Below are 17,471 nucleotides of genomic sequence, written 5' to 3' on the forward strand. Positions count from 1 at the left end.
CTGATTTTTCCTCAGCTCCAATTTCTTCTGCTTCAAATCTAGCATTAGGGCATTGGGCCATCGGATCCCCTGCAAAATGGGGAATTGGGTATGGGATCCCCTGTGGCACAGGGAATTGAGTATGGGATCTCCTGAAGCATGGGGAATTGGGTATGGGATCCCCTGCAGCACAGGGAATTGGGCCGTGGGATGCCCTGTGGCACGGGGAATTGGATATGGGGTCCCCTGATGCACGGGGAATTGGGTCATGTGATCCCCTGCTGCATAGGGAATTGGGCCATGGGACACCCTGCAGCACAGGGAATTGGGCCATTGGATGCTCTGCAGCATGGAGCATTGGGCCGTGGGATGCCCTGCGGTATGGAGCATTGGGCCGTAGGATGCCCTGTAGTGTGGGGAATTGGGCATTGGGCCATGGGTCGCCCTGCTTCACAGAGAATTGGGTATGGGGTCCCCTGCTGCACAGGGAATTGGGCCATGGGACACCCTGCCACACAGGAAAATAGGTTCTGAGGATGCTCAGCTGCTGTCCCTTCTATCATCCTTGGAATCTCTTGGAACTCCGCCTGAGTCTGAGGCTGGCTGAGCAGAGACTGGTGCAAGTTAATGACCGGATGACTCCCCCTGCACCAGGGTAACTGAATTTTTGGTTCGGTTGCCATTTAGGGTTGCCAGGGTCCTGGACACACCAGACTGTCCAGGTAAAACCTGATGGGTGGCAACCCTAGGTTGGTCTTCTCTTAGTGACTCTGGAAGGCCTCGACAGGAAGCCAGGATTTTATCCTCCATAAACCAGGAGTTGGACTGCAGCTCCCAGAACCCCATAAATAGGATGGTGCCTACTGGTGGGGGTGTGTCATGAACATACAGGTAAGGATAGCATAAAATCCCTCCTTTACCTGTAAAGGGTTAAGAAGCTCAAATAACCTGGTTTGCACCTGACCAAAAGGACCAATAAGGGGAGAAGATACTTTCAAATCTGGGGGGAAGGTTTTTGCTTTGTGCTCTGAGTTGTTCTCTCTGAGACAAAGATAGAGAGTGAGCAAGTAATCCAGCTCCTACTGAAATGATACATCTAATATTACAGAAATAGTAAGTAATAGCAAGGAAATGCATTATATTATCTTTTGTTTTAGCTTGTGAATTTTCCCTATGCTAAGAGGGAGGTTTATTCCTGTGTTTTTTTTTTTTTTTGGTAACTTTAAAGTTTTGCCTAGAGGGGACTCCTCTGTTTTTAAAATTTAATTACCCTGTAAAATTCTGATTCCATCCTGATTTTACAGACGTGCTTCTTTTACTTTCTTCTTTATAATAAAGTTCTATTTTCAAGAACCTGATTGGGGTTTTAGTGTCCTAAAAACCCAAGGGTCTGGTCTGTGCTCACCTTGGTTACCTATTTGGTTGGTATATTATTCTCAAGCTGCCCCAGGAAAGGGGGTGAAGGGACTTGGGGGGATATTTGGGGGAAACAGGAACTCCAAGTGGTCCTTTTCCTGAATCTTTGTCTAACTCATTTGGTGTTGGCAGCAATACCATCCCAGGGCAAGGAACTTGTGCCTTGGGGAAGTTTTTAACCTAAGCTGGTGAAATATAAGCTTAGGGAGTCTTTCATGTGGGTCCCAACATCTGTACTGCAGAGTTCAGAGTGGGGAGGGAACCCTGACATGGTGATACAAATTGCAGGTGCCTAGGAACCAGCCCTGATATCATAGAGCTGCTATAGTTGCTGGTCTATGTCTGTGAGCTGGTCTGGTGCTAGTCGAAGTTTCTGCCCTCTTTCTCTCCCAGAATTTTAGACAGACTCTTAGAGCCATTTCCATAGGATTTTGTGACCTTCTTTACCAGACCCACTCTAGTCTCACAAGTGACTGTAGACTGTGGGTACCCAATGTTATGAGCTAGGTAAAACCTTGTCATGGGTTTGGGTTAAAACCCCATCAAGGTTGGTAGGTGTCTATTCTCCCTTGAATTAACATAACTGTGAACATAAGCCCCACCTAAAACACGAAGTGTGTGAGAACCTACCCATGAGCTATTTGGCTGCATCTTATGGTGGATTGTCTGCACTTCAAACTCTGCAGCTGTGCCTCTGTAGAGGTTCAGTGACAACGCTACCTACGCCCACAGGAGGGGTTCTTCCATCAGTGTAGACATTTCACCTCCACAAGAGGCAGGAGCTAGATAGAGGGAGAATTCTCCCATCACCTGAGCACTGTCCACACCTGGAGTTGGGTCGGTTTAATTGCATCAATCAGTGATGTAAATTTTTCACACCTCTGAGCAATGTAGTTATACAGACCTAATTTCCTAGTGCAGATCTGGCATGAGTGAGAGGCAGGCAGAGGCAAAAAGCAAGAAAGCCTAAGCATAGCCTCTAAGCAGAGTTTAACCTTGGCAAAAAAGCTACAGGGAGAGCTGTGGGGACTATTGGCTAAAGAAGCTTGGGGCTGGAAACTAAGAAATTGTTCTTTTTCTTCTTGGTTCCTTCTGTGTTCAGAGACAGGGGACTTTGCGCATCCTTTGTAAATAAGTAAAACTGAACCAGTGAAAATATCAGACACCATCAGTTTCCATTTCCAACGGGAACATCCTAGAGCCTGAACTTTGACTAGCCGCTCAGGTCAAAAGGGGCAACAGCCAAGATGAGACACTGTAGAAGGGCAGGATTTGCAGAAAGTTGTATCATCTGTCTCTGCAAATCAACCTTCTTTAGAGGGATATTTACGAAAGCACCTCAGGGGTTTAGAAACACCAGTCTCACTGAAGGTCAATGGGATCAGTACACCTGAATCTGAGTGTCTCCTGCTGTGCAACAAAAACTGAGGCATCTAAAAATACATGCCATCAGATTATTTTGTTCTGCTGCTCTTGAAAGGTATCAAATTTGTTTTGGAAATTCTCCAGCCTTTGATTGATTTTTTCCCTTCTTTAAAAAAAAATTTTTTTGCCACTGAAACAAACCAAAAATATGGTATTTTTGGTCATTTGCAACAATCCCACCAATATGATTAAGCTGACCAATCAAAAATTACAACGAGGGGGAAATAACTCCTTCTCACTCCCCCAATGGGAAATAAAATCTGAAAAACAGACAAAAAAGTAAATTAAAATGGAAAATACTTGATGCTAAATGAAAATGTTTCCATCAAAAAATTTCAAACAAATGGATAATTTTGAGAATGTCAAAATACTTATGAGAAAATTTCTGTCTTTCAAAAATGGAGAAATTTCACTGGAAGAAAATTGGAATGAAACATTTCTACTGATTCTAGTTATGATTCACCCTTCTGGAAACAGAAGAATCTCTGTGTTAATGCGAAGGGACATCACCTTCATTCAATATTCTTGATCTTTCTTGGACAAATAATTAAAGATCCAATCTGTTCCCTGAGAAGCAGTGTCTTTGAAAATTACTTTACCATGAGCTCCCAGTGTGATGTTATAGCTATAAGGGCTAGTGCCCTTATATGTATGAACAGGAATAGCAAGTAGGTGTAGGGATGTGATATTATCTGACATGCAGCATTAGCAAGATCACTGCTAGGCTGCTGTGTCCAGTTCTGGTGTCCACAGTTTGAAAGGGATGTTGAATGGTCACGGAGGATGTAGAGAAAAGCTACAAGAATGATTCAAGACCTGGAAAACAGGCCTTAAAATGGGATGCCAAAGGAGCACCATCTGTTTAGTTTATTAAGGGGAGGGTTAAAAGATACAGTGATCATGGTCTACACCGTCTCAAGGCAAATTGAAATCCAACGGCTGAAAGTTGAATTTGGCAAAGTTTAAACCAAAAATGAGGTGCACATTTTTAACCCTAATAGCAACTACCCATTGGAACAGCTTCTTGAAGGATGCGGTGGATCCTCCATCACCCAGACTAGGTGCTTTTGTAACTATCTCCCTAAAGACGGTTGATTTGCAGAGAGCAGATGATAGCAGTTTAGGAACACCAGTCTCATTGAAAGTCAATGGGATCAGTGTGCCTAAATCTCTCTGATACCTCAACCCTGCAATTGGTGGTGTAATTACAGCCTGATAAACAGACTTGGTGCTAGCTTTAATTTAGCTAGAGAGGATAACAACAGCTGTGAAGGCATGGCAACCTGGACCCTGGGGCAGACTAGCCACTTCGAAGTGGGCTTGTACTGGGGCTGCTGTGTCTTCACTGCGACTGTTAGCCATGCATGGGCCTTCCCAAACTGCAATCACACCTTAATTTACAGTGCCGACGTGCCTTGAACCATCTGTTCTAACTCTACTGCAAGTTATGGACTGGATGCAGGAATCCCCAGGTATGATGCAGGAGGTGAAACTACATGATCAGAATAACCCCCTGCTGGCCTTAAAATCTATGGCTATATAAATCAGATCCTCTTTTTGACCCTGATTCAGCAAGGTATTTAACACACCCCTAACTTAATGTGTGGGAACAGCTTCATTGAAGTCAATGGGCTTCCTCGTGTGTTGAATGAGGGACTTTCCTTGAGGTACGCTGACCTCTAGTGTTCCAAGCGAGTGAATTGCTCTATCTTGTGAATATTGGGATCAATTCAGACATCGACATCGCTGTGTCTATACCATGCATGCTGACTGCTAACATCACCACCACCTAAACATCACCCCCTTTGCTGAAACAAATCTCATGGGATTTTTATTAAATGACTAATGTTTAGACATAAGCTGCCTTTACACTGAAATAAGAGCATCCACACCGGGGTTTGCACTGGTTTAACTAAACCAGTTTATAGGCACTCCTTTTATTAAACTGGTTTAGACTAGCTCTTAGTGTAAATAAGACTCAGGCCCAAAGGAGTCCGCTTTGAAAGCTACTGTCCTGTATGTATGAAGTCACTGAGGACTTGTCTACACCAGAAAGCTGCACCAGTATAACAAGGTGTGAATTGAAACTGGTTTTGATAAATGAGGGCAAACCCTGGCAAGGGAGCTCTTATTTTGAAATAAGACTGCCTTATTCTGCTAACCATCCAACCACAGTGGGGAAATCAGGCCCCTTTGTATCAGATCCTCAGCTGGTATAAACTGGCACAGTTCCGTTAAGTAGCTATGCCCATTACACGCACTGGCCCTTGCTATAAATATGTATTTCCTGAGTAGCTCACAGACATTAAGTTCTCCACACAGCACCCCTGAGAGTCAGGGAAGTATTATTCCCATTGTGGGGAACTGAGGACCCAAGGAGTCTGTACCAGAGCCAGGATTTAAACCCAGATCTCCTTAGTTCTAAGCCAGTCATTTAACCAGTGCTGCTAGTCTGCCCTGCAAGGCACTGTTAGGAAAGTGGGGCTAATCCCTTCTCTAGCAGAGAAATAACTGAACACAGACCCAGGATATTTCCCCCCCTAGTCTATTTTATTCACAATACACACACAGTCCCAGCTCCCCTTGACCAGAGATGTACCGGACAGCAAGGATGGCAGTGGAGCTTATGTCAAGTGAACATCATTCTCAGAACTCTAGCTAACAGGCTCAGGATTCAAGCCCCCATGCTAAACTACTTCTCTGCCTGGGCTCCTTGCTCCGGAGCTGGGATTCTATGGCTGAAAGGAGACCTGCAGTGGATTGGAAAACAAAACCAGACCTGTACCTTTGGTTCCTGGTGACGTAGAGCAAAGGCTGGAAAGATTGTATTTTTCATAACTACACCTCTACCTCGATATAACCCTGTCCTCAGGAGCCAAAAATCTAACTGTGTTATAGGTGAAACCGCATTATATCGAACTTGCTTTGATCCACTGGAGTGCGCAGCCCCCTCCGCCCCCCGCGGAGCACTGCTTTACCGCTTTATATCCGACTTCGTGTTATATGAGGTTGCGTTATATCAAGGTAGAAGTATACATCTTTCTTTTTGGATGCTTGTTTTTTACCTTTGAAATATCAGGCATGTCAAGCCACATCTCCCCTGGCTAGGCTGGATGTCCTGTTGGGGCCTTAGCAATATCCACAGCGAGTCTTCATTGCAACATCTCTGAGCTGAGATGCCTAAAGCTGGGCTCCGGAATTCACATTTAAGCACCTAAAAATTACATATTAAATAATATAATTATTTAGGTGCCTAAATATGTACAGAGGAACCCATTGTTAGGCAGCCCCCTTTGAAAAGCTTGCCCATGATCGTTAACATCAATACAGGTGTTGTATGGGTACTGGAGTGAAACAGGTATTAATGAAAAAAGAAAGAGTTTTACAATAGGCTGATCAAAAAATCCCTTCTCCTTCCAATTGCTCAATTTCCATTTTCTTGGGATGTCCTCTCTTCACTGGTTCCCCAGACACTGTACAGTCTTCCAGGGTAAACTAGACCAGAATTTCTAACATAAAAAACAAGCATAAAGGAAAGCAAAATCCCTTTGCAGGTCATCTTTAACTCCAGTCAAAAGCCCTCTTCTGCTTGGGCCATCGCTCAGTAGCATGTGTTGCTTCAACCCAGCCAGGTGATCAAGTGTCCAGCCAAAGCCAATGCCCAGCTAGGGTCACCCAATCTGGGGCTTCCCAACTAGCCACGAGTGAAAGGGCTGCTGCTCCATGAAGGACGTAGGCTTTGTTGTCCAACATTTCCCACTATTGTGAGAGCCAGTTCAGCTCCACCTGTGGTAACAATGAGGTGAGTGCTACTTTAGGCAGGGCTCCAGGAACAGACCAGCATTTAAAACACTATGTTGACATGCACAGAACTGGCTTACGCGGAACAGTGCTTAATATGCTGGTAGCCACAAGCACTCTGTCTACATTAGGACTCCTGCTTCTCACACCAACAGAAAAGCAGAACCAGTAGTAGCAGCGGTGGGACATTTTCAGGCCTTGTCTACACACAGTTTTTGGACTAGATTAGCTATATGGGATAGGGGGTTGATTTTCCATCAGAATAGTACAGTGGGAACAACTCCTAGTGCGGAGGCAGTTATATCGGCATAAAGATGTCTTATGATAGTAGAGTTTATTCCCCTTCCTTTATGAAAACAGTTATACTGAGAGAGGGCACCTTTGTACCAATACAACTCATATGATCTTCGCCAACTGCTCCATCTCAAGTGTTGAGACAAGATCAGCAATGAGGATATTTGTAGCCAAACCCAGCAACTGCTTCCATCAGTCCTGGTTCAGTTTTGGTGGCTTTCTTGGAACTGATGTATTATTAGGATGAAAGACTAATGAATACTCCTGGGGGAATTCTGCACCACTGCATATGCACAGAATTTGTCCCCCACAAATTTCTTTGCTTCCCTGCAGAAAAATGATTTTCTGATGGGGAAGCAAAGGGAAGCCACAAGAAAGGTCATGAACCCTCCCAGCAGTATATTTTGGGCAGCTGGCAGAGAGGTAAATCACTGTGGGGCAGAACTGAGGAAGACCCGGCTGGTGAGTCCTACCCTGTGCCTGGCTCAGCTGCTAGTCTGGGCTGGGGAGGACGGGACTTCCCCTTCCCCTGCACAGCATACGGACCGGTTCAGACTCACCTCCAGATTTCTCCTCCAGCTGCAAGAAGCTCTGCAAACTCCCCTCTGCCCCCGACTTCCTACGCTCATTGCTCCTCAGCTGCAGGGGAAGGGATCATTGTACAGGGAGCTGCTCCCCACATTCGCCAAACCCCTCTGCATCCAGATCTTCCCAAGACTCACCCTCCCCGGTACACCTGGTAAAGAGGGGCAGGGCCATGGGGTGTTTCTGGGGCAGGCCCTGTCCTTGCACTGTGTCAGGGTTAGGTGCAGTCTGACTGCTGAGTCTGTGTCTCAGGAGGGAGCTGTGCAGTGATTTCCCACCTCTGTGCAGCCAGTGGCCAGTGCTCCACAACGCCATGCTGGAGCCTCCACATTTATTTGACAAATAAAATTTGCAGAATTTTAAAATATTGTGTGCAGAGTTTTAATTTTTCTTTGGCACAGAATGCCCTCAGGAGTAATAATGAATTACAGAGTTCAGTTACCAAGGAACACTGCTAGACAGCCAATGATCACATGGTCGTCAAAGACTTTGATAAGCTCACCAGTGTACAGACCATCCAGAGGATCTAGCTACAAATCAATTTGGGTAGCGCTCAATCTGCAGGGAGGTTACACCCCTTTGGGATTCGCTGTGATGATGATGTTAACTGTACCCATCGAGTTACAAAGCAAGTCAACTTTGATGTGCAGACAAGGCTCAAGCCTACTGTAGAGAAAGGGTTAACTTATCACCCGTGATAAATGGGAAGAAGTCTCTGGATGCCAGCTGACACCAACAAAGAATCTGACCTCTAATAACAACAGATTTCCTGGTATGTAAATACCTCCGAGATCCTTTCAACAAGTGTAGCTGATGAAGGTCATGACTTTCTGAGCCCCAGTTTGGACAGCTTATTTCAGGAGTGATTAGCTTCCTTCCTTTACAGAAACTCACCCCCTCCATATCTCTAGACCAGATGAGAGCAGGTTCTTGTCCCTCATGCTCTGAATTAGGATCGGGACTTGGGGGGCTTGTGTCTAAAGGAGATTTTCACACATGCAGGAAGTCACTTGCAAGTCAACAGCCCCAGACTGCTCCATGGAGCTGGCAGAGGGCTTTGCTGAGCTGTGTGCCCCAGTCATCTCCTGTAGCTGCGAACTCTGCAAGTTAATCACATGCTACTCTAAGGTTTTCTGTCTCACTCCTGCTGGAGTCAGGCGCGTTGATCAGGAGGCAGAGGATAGGGCATGGAAACAGAGAAAAGGAGTGGCAGTAAACTTGGTCCCATCCTCCTCAGCTTGGAGACCCCAAGCAGTGCCATGGTCTGCCCCACCAGCCCAGTCCACAGACATGCCAGTCCTCCATCAGCCACAGCGCTCTCTTGCGCCCACCATACAGCCACCCTGATCCCCAAACACTTCATTTCCCCTCCCCCTCTGGCTCCCATCTTTCTTGCCATCTCCTGCCCCACCTACCTGATCCCCAGATACTGCCTCCTGACCCAGCTCTGATCAGGCACTGAGCACCTGCAGGCTGGGGCGAATGAGTGATCTGCCTCACACTCCTGTAACTGCACTGACCCCAGTGGGGTTACTCCTGGTTTACACTGGGCTGAGCGAGGGGAATCAGCCCCAGTGACCCCAGTGGGGCTACTCCTGATTTATACTGGCGTGAATGAGAGGGGAATCAGCCCCAGTGACTCCGGTGGGGCTACTCCTGATTTACACTGGTGTGAGCAAGAGGGGAACTGGCCTCAGGGACTCCAGTGGGTCTACACCTGATTTACACAAGGGTGAGGGGAGGAGAACCAGTCCCAGTGACCCCGATGCGGTTACTCCAGATTTACACTGGGGTGAGTGAGAGGGGAATCAGCCCCAATGACTCTAGGGGGGTTACTCCTGATTTACACCAGAGTGAGCGAGAGGGTAATACACCCTCAATCCCACACCATTTCCCTCTCTTATTTCCACCCCACCCAGCCCCCTAGCACTGCCACCACTCTGCTCTACCTCCTACCTACCCAACCTACCTTATCTACCTATATCCTCAGGGCCTGATCCAGACCCCATCGACGTGGAGCCCTTCAAGGGGCTCCAGATTGGGACCTTACACTGAGCCCGTTCCTGTGGCCCCAAGGTGCCCACAACGGGGCTCCCTGCTGCTCTCCTAGAGGTCTCAGCTACCCCTGAGGGTCAGCGATCCCCATAGCCAGGTCCCTGTGAGGTAAGCCCTACTAATGCTCTGGCTGGTAGTGCACGGAGTTCACTTCCATGCCCAGAGAGGGGCGGCCAGGTCCCGGTGAGCTAAACCTCCAGCATGGGGGGATTCTTCTCCCAGGCAAAGGGGGAAGAGGAGCTGATCTCTAGTAGGACGCAATCTCCTCCAGTGGCTTCTCCTCAGCATGACTCCTCAGGTGGCGGTACAGGTGGGAGCTGACGCTGAAGCGCCGGCCACACTGGGGGCAAAGGAAGGGCCGCTCTCCAGTGTGGGTGCGCCGGTGCTTGGCCAGAGCGGAGCCGTCGGCGAAGGTCTTGCCACAGTCGGGACAGGCGTGGCAGGGGGCTTCACCAGCGTGGGCCCGCCGGTGCTTGTGGAAGTGCAGAGTGCTGTTGAAGCTCTTGCCGCAGTCAGCGCAGACATGGGGCTGGCCACCAGCATGAGTGCGCTGGTGCCGGTAGAGGTGGGAGGTGCGGCCGAAGCTCTTGCCGCAGTCACTGCACTGGTAGGGGCGCTCCCCCGTGTGGATACGCTGGTGCCGCTCCCAGTGGGAGCTCCAGGAGAAGCTCTTGCCACAGTCGCTGCAGCGATAGGGCTTCTCGCCACCAGTGCTGCCGGCGGCAGTGCCGTGCAGGCTGCGCCGGTGCCGGGCGTACTGCGCCCTTGCCCCGAAGCTCTTGCCGCACTCTTCACAGTGGAAGGGCCCGTCCCCCAGATGCAGGCGCTGGTGCTTGACCAGGGCCAGCCCATCACCAAAGCCCTTGCCACACAGGGTGCATTTGTAGGGGCGCAGGCCAGTGTGGGTGCGCTGATGCCGGTCGAAGTGCAGGGTGCTGTTGAAGCTGCGCCCACAGTAGGTGCAGATGTAGGAGCGGCCCCCGGCGTGGGTGCGCTGGTGCCGGTAGAGGTGGGAGCTGCGACTGAAGCACTTCCCGCACTCAGGGCACTGGTAGGGCTTCTCACCGGTGTGGATGCGCTGGTGCCGGTCGAAGTGGGAGCTCCAGGAGAAGCTCTTCCCGCAGTGGGAGCACTGGAAGGGCAGGCGCCCCGTGTGCAGCCGCTGGTGGGTCACCAGTTCCGTGTTGCGCCGGAAACTCTTGCCACACTCCTCGCACTTATAGGGCAGCCCCCGGGGCCGAGGAGTCGCAGGGGCAGGGGCACTCGCTGGCACCGGTGGTGGGGAGCTCTCAGGGCGTGGGCAGGCCCGTTCGGCGGCGTGGGCCCTCTGGTGGCGGTAGAGATTGGAGCTGACATTGAAGCTCTTCCCGCAGTGCAGGCAACGGAAGGGCTTCTCGCCAGTGTGGGTGCGCCGGTGCTTGCTGAAGTGTGAGCTGCAGCTGAAGGTCTTGCCGCACTCACCACACTCGTAGCTCTTCTGCAGCACGATGATGCTCTTGAAGTTCTGGAAGCCGGCACCAGCTGACTTGCCCCGCCGCTGCATCGGCTTTCCGGGAGAGTCGATCTGCTGCACCACTGTCCAGCGCAGGCTCTCGCAGGCCGGGCCCTGCTCCTCCAGGGTCCTGGCCCCAGGCCCCTCTGGCCTGCCCAGCAACGCTGGATCCAGTTCCATGATCTCAGGGCCTTCCTCCCCAGGATTCTCCTCCTTGGTCTCACTCGCTGTCCTGTCCCCGGCTGGGGTAAGGAGAGAATATGCACAGGAGTGAGGCCCTGCACCGGGGAGTGGAGGAACAAACCCAAATAACTGCTGAGGCATGCTGAAAGACCAGAAGCCAAATCCACCCTCCCTCCACCCCAAACCCTTCCCTAGAGCAGACATAGGAGTGGACACCTCCCATCTCCACTTCCCATCTGCAGCTTCAGGGAGAAGGGAGATACTGTCAGGTGTGAGGTTGGGCGGATGGGATGCCCGGAGGATACACCTGCTGGAGACATGATCCTGGGGGAGCTGAAGGGGAATCCCACATTGATTTAAGTCTTTCCTCACCTCTCGGGCTCTTCTTTTCATTGAGCCCTGGGACACATGGTTCTTCCCCTTGTTCCCTTAGAGCCACCTCAGTCAATAGCAGGACTGGATAGGCATTTGCCCTGTCTTCTCATCCTTACTCTGGCCTAGATGTCCCACAAACTCTGCTTCTCTTGTGGAAGCCTGTCCCTTTCCTCTGTCCTCAGGAGTCCATCCCTTTCACCGCACAACCATCCTCCTTCCCATTGTTCTGGGCTGAGTTCTGTGGAAGGGTGCACAGCAGAACCCTGCTCAGAAGCTGACCTGACAGCTGCAAAGACCCCACAGCCTCCATGGGATACTTACTCAGAGTCACCAGGGGATCATCGTTCTCCTGTATGCCACCCCTGCACAAAGGTTTCTGATCAGGATCCACAGCAGTCCACTGATCCATGGTCAGATACACAGACATCAAAGGCCACCAGCCCCTGAAACAAGACGCATACCCCCTCTCAGTTCCACAATCCCAGAAGGGCCTGGGATTGCTGCCCCCTGCACCAGTCTGAGGTATGCATTGACCTTCAGTGGGGCAGAAGGCCTTTCACCATGACCCAACCCCACTGAAACAGATGGTCATCCACAAAAGTGTTCGCAGATGCTGCCTGATGGAATCTGTGAACATTTAAAGGTTTATAAAAAGGTGTAAATGTTTTTGCAAAGTTTCATACAGTGAGAGTTTGGGTAGCTATAAAACATTTTGGGGACCATCTGGTGTAAATCAACTGTGGCTGCACTGAAGCCAAAGGAGGGAGATTGATTTACACCTGCTGAGGATGTGACCCGGAGGGACAAGGCAAGTGGGGAAGCTCGTGCATGCATTTTAATGGCAGCTGGCTGGAAGAGGGGAGAGGATTTGTTAAAACAAGTACCTGAAATCTTTACAGATGCAGGGAGGGCAGGTGCAGGGATTGGGGCATATGTGGCTTTAGATTCCAAAGGGGAAGAAGACACAGAGGTGTCCAACTCTCCTTGAAAGGCAGTGGGAGTCGGGCGCCGATCTCCCTAAAGTCTTCAGAAATCCCAGCCTTTCTACCGAGCTAGGCTATTCCTAACAGGGCGGCTGAAGAAGAAAAGATTAGCGCCGAAAGGAAGCCTCCGAACAAAAGCCCTAGCATGCAGGAAGGAACTTTGCCACCAGTGACAACGTGACCTCAGGAATCATTCCCCGCGGGGCAAGTTTTTGCTAGGACCAGTGGGAGTTACGAAACTTTCGGTTAATAAATCAGTGGCTAACGGCTATTGTTCCGCTGGCTGGCTCGGCTCCTGCAGGGTTTCAGAGGAGCCAGAGCCTGGGGATGTCAGGGAGGGGACTGGCAGAGAAGAGGGGTCGCGTTTGTTCCCTGCCCAGCCCTTTCCCCCCGGGGTCTCTCTCAGTTACCTGCAGGCTGCGGCGGGAGCTGGTGTCGGCAGAGCCCGGGGCAGCCCTAGGACGCCAGGGCGAACAATTGCAACAATGAGAAAGTCCCTGGCTGGCAAGATCCCACCTCCCCGGCACGGCACAGCACAGCTTCCCGGCTCACAATGGAGGCAGCTGGATTTCTTTGCAGCTGTAATGAAAGAGAGGCAGCCCCACCACGGGCTAGCGGGATCCCTCTGTTCTGTATTATCCCCCCTTCCTGTCTCTCCTCCTCCTCCCAGCCATCACCAAGCTACAGCCACTCTCAGCTGCTCCATCCCCTTCCTGTGTCCTTCCCCATACCCAGCCCGGGCTGCAACAAACGCGGGCGCGGTAGGACTTCTTCTCGCGGCGCTGAGCTGCCCGGGGAAGCCCCGGCCCCTGCCGTCCGACATCAGCTCCCTGAACCGGAAGCTCCAGGTAATTGAGAGCGAGCAAGCGAGCGAGCGAGCGAGCGAACTCGGGGAAAGTGCTGGGGATGGGCAGGACAGTGACTCGGGCAAGGGCTGCTTTCCGCCGCCCCGGAGTCCCAGCACTGCTGCTGCTGCCCGCCCGGACACACCTCGGCTCTGCCTGCTCTTAGCGCCTGCCCCGGGCAGAGCCAGCGCGCCCCCGACCAATGCAACAATAAGCCAGTCCCCCCCGCCAGAGGACGGAAGAAGGGTAAGGAGACGGGAAGGGGCAGCAGGAGCGATCAGTGGGGAGGGAGGTTCCCGGCTCCCAGCCCCATTCCCTGCAGCACCCCGGGGCACATTGACTTTCCTGGGGAGAAGGGGCGGAGCAGGGAGAGGAAAAGCCAGTTCCTGCCTTTGTCCCGTCCCCGCGCTGCTGGGGGGATGCGCTGCTCTGGGGATGGGGGGGGGGGTGTCCCTAGGGGCAGGGGTTCTCAACCTCTCTGATGCCTCCCCAACATGCTATAAAAACTCAGCTGTGCTACAACAACTGTTTTCTGTATATGAAAGTCAGGGCCAGCATTAGGGGGTAGCAGATGGGCTATTGCCCAGGGCCCCACACCACAGGGGGCCCTGCGAAGCTAAGTTGCTCAGGCTTTGATTCAGGTGGCGGAGGTTGGAACCCCAGGCTTTAGCCCCATGCGTTGGGGCTTTGGCTTTCTGTCCTGGGCCCCAGCAAGTCTAACACTAGCCCTGGTTGGCAGCCCCCCTGAAGCCTGCTTGTGGCCCCCAGGGGGCCTCAGACCCCTGGTTGAGAACCACTGCCCAGGGTTGCCAACCCTCCAGGAGTTAAAGATTCATCATTAATTAAAGATTCTATCATGTGAGGAAACCTCCAGGAGTACCTCCAACGAAAATTGGCAGCCTTAGGAATTGCCCAAAGTGGCACCTTTGATTCTGCACTTTTCTAGCATTTGTTTCAGACACTCTGTTACTGGGGGGTAGGGGTATGTGTTAATATAGGGAGAGGGGGTGGATCTGCTCTGTAATAAAAGGACTGAGCATGGTTCCAGGGTTGCAGAGTGTCTGTCTGCAGGGAAAGGATGGGGGGAACCAGGGGTGTGAAATTGACTGAAGCCCTTTCTGAAACCTCCCCGGTCACCCTTGTCCCCATGAGAGACTGCAGAATTATATCCACTTTTTGTTCCAGCTCCTCCCTGGCAGGTTGGGCTCACTTAGAGCATCGTCGCTAGGAAGTTTCAATCCAAAACTTCTCAGCTCTGCCATAGCCCAAACATGGTTCCTACTGCTACCAAGAGAAAGGAGACAAGAGAAATGGGAGTGCAGAGAGCTCAGGATGTGCCTGACTGTGCTCCATTAGAATGTAGAGCCTGCCCCGATCCTGTATCCCTGCTGTCAATGGTTTACTACGTTGATAGGGCCAGAGCAGCCATTCGGGGGAGATGACAGTCTGTTGCTCACCGGATTGGCTTGGTGGGGAGTCTAGAAAGAATCATATGGGAATGTATGACCATCACTTTAAGGGAGGGACGTGTAGGAGAGAGAGAGAGAGCAGAGGGACCGATGTAGGGTTCCTGTGGCTGAGCTGGTGGGATTGAGGCTGGGGCAGCAGGTTCTGAGTGAGGGTCTCTGGCTGTTTCAGGGACCAGTTACCGTCGAGGAGGCGGCTGTGTATTCCACCGAGGGGCAGTGAGTGAGCGAATCTGGATCCCACGGACGAGATGCAGGAGAACTATGAGAATGTGATCTCACTGGGTAAGGATCCCTCTGGTGTTAGAAGCTGGGGTGGGGTGGGGAGGAGGAGGTTTGTCTCTAAGGTGCCTGAGTCAGTTTCTCCCCTCCTCCGTAGCCTTCAGGGGGATCAGTCCAGTAGTCCCAGAAGCCATTTGAGAGAGTCTGTCCCCTCCACACTTCCCAGATTCAGGAACATAATACTGGTGGTGCTAATATATGGATTGATCCCTGGGTGAGGTTCTCTGGTCCGTGTTAGGCAGGAGGTCAGCCTATATGGTCATAATGGCCGTTTCTGGTCTTTAAATCTGTGAATCTCCTCCTCTCCAGGGTTTTCTATATGGCGGGGCAAGCGTAGCTACTTGTACACACACACGCACACACACACACACACACACACGTACGCGTACACACACACGCACACACACACACACACTGTCGCTGTGCCTCCCCTTCCCAGGACTGGTGCCACCCATGGGGGCAGGTTTAGACACAGGTAAGGGGTTAAACACCTAGTGCTGTGACTGCATCGTCATATCCCCTGGTCTACGGGGATGCTGGAGGAATAACCCTTTCCCCAGCAAAATCTGTCCCTCCCAGTCCGTGAGCAGATTCCTATCTGTTTTGATGCCAGGTCCCCCCAGCCCAGAGTTAAAATGGTGGAATGGTCATTGTAACAAATTACTATATCTTCAGCATCATTGGGATGCTTGGTACATTATAGAAATAGAAGAAAGGATGGTCTTTTGTCCCTAGAAGTTTACAATATGCAACCCAGAGAGGGGAGTAACAACAGACAAAGGGCGGAGGAGAGCTACACTAAATAAGGATTTGGAGATCTATTTAGCTTTCCTTGCCTTTGCATCATTTTAGTGCCAGATTAATTTGTCCTTCCCCTTGGTTTCTTATCCTGGGAAGATTATACAGAGTTTTGCTTTAGTATGCTAGAGATTCCCTAGGTTACTAGTTTAGCCCTCCTCACCCCCTAAACAACACCACCACCACTGTTAGGAGGAAACGGTTAAGGTTGAAGGTGTATCTCAGATGAGAGGCCCTGATTCCCAGAAAATGGATTGTAATTAATTTCCACAGGCTAATTCTTCTACCTCCAGAAGGAGCTCAGAAGAGTGAGGGTCAGATCCTATTTAAATTGGAAACTCATCAGGGTATGGGCTATATCTTATTCTGTATCTGTACAGTGCCCAGCACAGTGGTGACCCTGATCTCATTTGGGATCCCTAGATGCTACTGCAATACAATTAATAATGATTAATGAACTTAGCAAGCTAATCCTGACAGTTGCTATAAATCAGCAGGCGCTTGCCAGTTTACATTAGTTGAGGATCTAGCCTTGAAAGTCTCAAACTTACCAGTTACTACTGGCAGCACTTCACTACTGCTGTATATTTCATCTATATTAGCTATCGCCCCCTTCTTCTTGCACCTCTCTAACCAGCCTAACTTTAACCACTTTTCATTTACACAAAATGCATGTAAGTTAAAGAGCATATTAGTAATGATTGTAAAATCCCATCTCCAATAACTATTTCCTAATGTTTTTTGTTCACCAGTTTTCCACTTGTTTTAGTGTTGATTTCTTTCTTGCCATATTTCTTTATATTATTTTATTTTCATTTGCTTCCGAATCATGAATGGTGCCCAGATACTGGCTCTGAACCTCCTGAGAATGATTTAATGTTACAAACCCAAAACTACATTTGTACCAAGTGGCAGATCATAATCATCCATATATCAGCCTCTACTGAGGCCTTCTACCTCCCTTCATAGTCCAGGAGAAACAAATGCAGTATGTCTTGAAATTAGGCAAATCTGGGCCATTTTGGAGTTTGTATGTATATAATTAATGTGCGAATGAAGAGTCGCCATACAGCCTGAATGTACAGAGACAGCCTTATTTTTCCTTGATGTCCCTGTGTCTTGAGGACTTCTTTTGGAATTCTAGATGTGTGCCAGATTTTAATTTCATCAGACAAAATATTTGGGTCCATTTATAGTTAAAAAGTGTTTGTTCTAGATGCGTTGCTCTAGTGGTAGAATTGGCTCTTCATTTGCCTGGCTGGCGGAACCAGGTTTCAGGTGATGAATGGTGTTTGGAGCCAGGAGAAAAGTGGAATGAGCGTAGATAATCTCAAAGCTGTTCTTTTGCTCAGAGTGAATGCTAATGACACTTGGTCAGAATCTCATGATAAACTCATGCAGACACTGAGTTATTGAGAACAATCCTTGACTCCTACGTGGCTGTTGAGTTGGAAGCAGTCAGTAGCAAAATTAGCCCATTTAAAAAAAAATC

The 17,471-nt window shown here is 50.0% G+C and overlaps 2 protein-coding genes across 3 annotated transcripts in view; one reads left to right on the top strand and one right to left on the bottom strand.

The window, feature by feature from the left end:
* Positions 1 to 7,869: 7,869 nt before the first annotated feature.
* LOC115641019 (zinc finger protein 436-like) lies at positions 7,870 to 13,302 on the bottom strand. Of its 2 annotated transcripts, none has more exons than XM_030544104.1 (3): positions 12,999 to 13,302; positions 11,927 to 12,048; positions 7,870 to 11,325 (listed from the first exon to the last, which is right to left on the bottom strand). In XM_030544104.1, exons 2-3 carry the CDS (start codon positions 12,030 to 12,032, stop codon positions 9,803 to 9,805), a joined length of 1,629 nt encoding a protein of 542 aa, XP_030399964.1. In that variant the 5' UTR covers positions 12,033 to 12,048; positions 12,999 to 13,302; the 3' UTR covers positions 7,870 to 9,802. The 2 variants fall into 2 exon arrangements, with proteins under 2 accessions (XP_030399964.1, XP_030399965.1); XM_030544105.1 differs by having other exon boundaries at positions 7,870 to 11,289; positions 12,999 to 13,301.
* A 140-nt stretch (positions 13,303 to 13,442) lies between these two features.
* The window catches only part of LOC115641038 (zinc finger protein 850-like), a 110,357-nt gene continuing 106,328 nt past the window's right edge, over positions 13,443 to 17,471 (top strand). The window contains exons 1-2 of the mRNA XM_030544153.1: positions 13,443 to 13,679; positions 15,072 to 15,184. Coding sequence (XP_030400013.1) covers positions 15,151 to 15,184 — 34 coding nt within the window. The 5' untranslated portion in view covers positions 13,443 to 13,679; positions 15,072 to 15,150. The remainder of the gene's footprint in view (positions 13,680 to 15,071; positions 15,185 to 17,471) is intronic.

The sequence above is a fragment of the Gopherus evgoodei genome, unplaced genomic scaffold, assembly GCF_007399415.2.
Source record: "Gopherus evgoodei ecotype Sinaloan lineage unplaced genomic scaffold, rGopEvg1_v1.p scaffold_33_arrow_ctg1, whole genome shotgun sequence".
In the NCBI taxonomy this organism is placed as follows: domain Eukaryota; kingdom Metazoa; phylum Chordata; order Testudines; family Testudinidae; genus Gopherus; species Gopherus evgoodei.

Bases quoted from the DNA above. Each gene is read 5' to 3' on its own strand.
- LOC115641019 (XM_030544104.1), bottom strand. From the start codon at position 12,032: ATGTCTGTGTATCTGACCATGGATCAGTGGACTGCTGTGGATCCTGAT. The intron at 11,326-11,926 runs GTAAGTATCCCA...TCCCCGGTGCAG, and splicing joins TGATCCCCTGGTGACTCTGA to GGCCTCACTCCTGTGCATAT.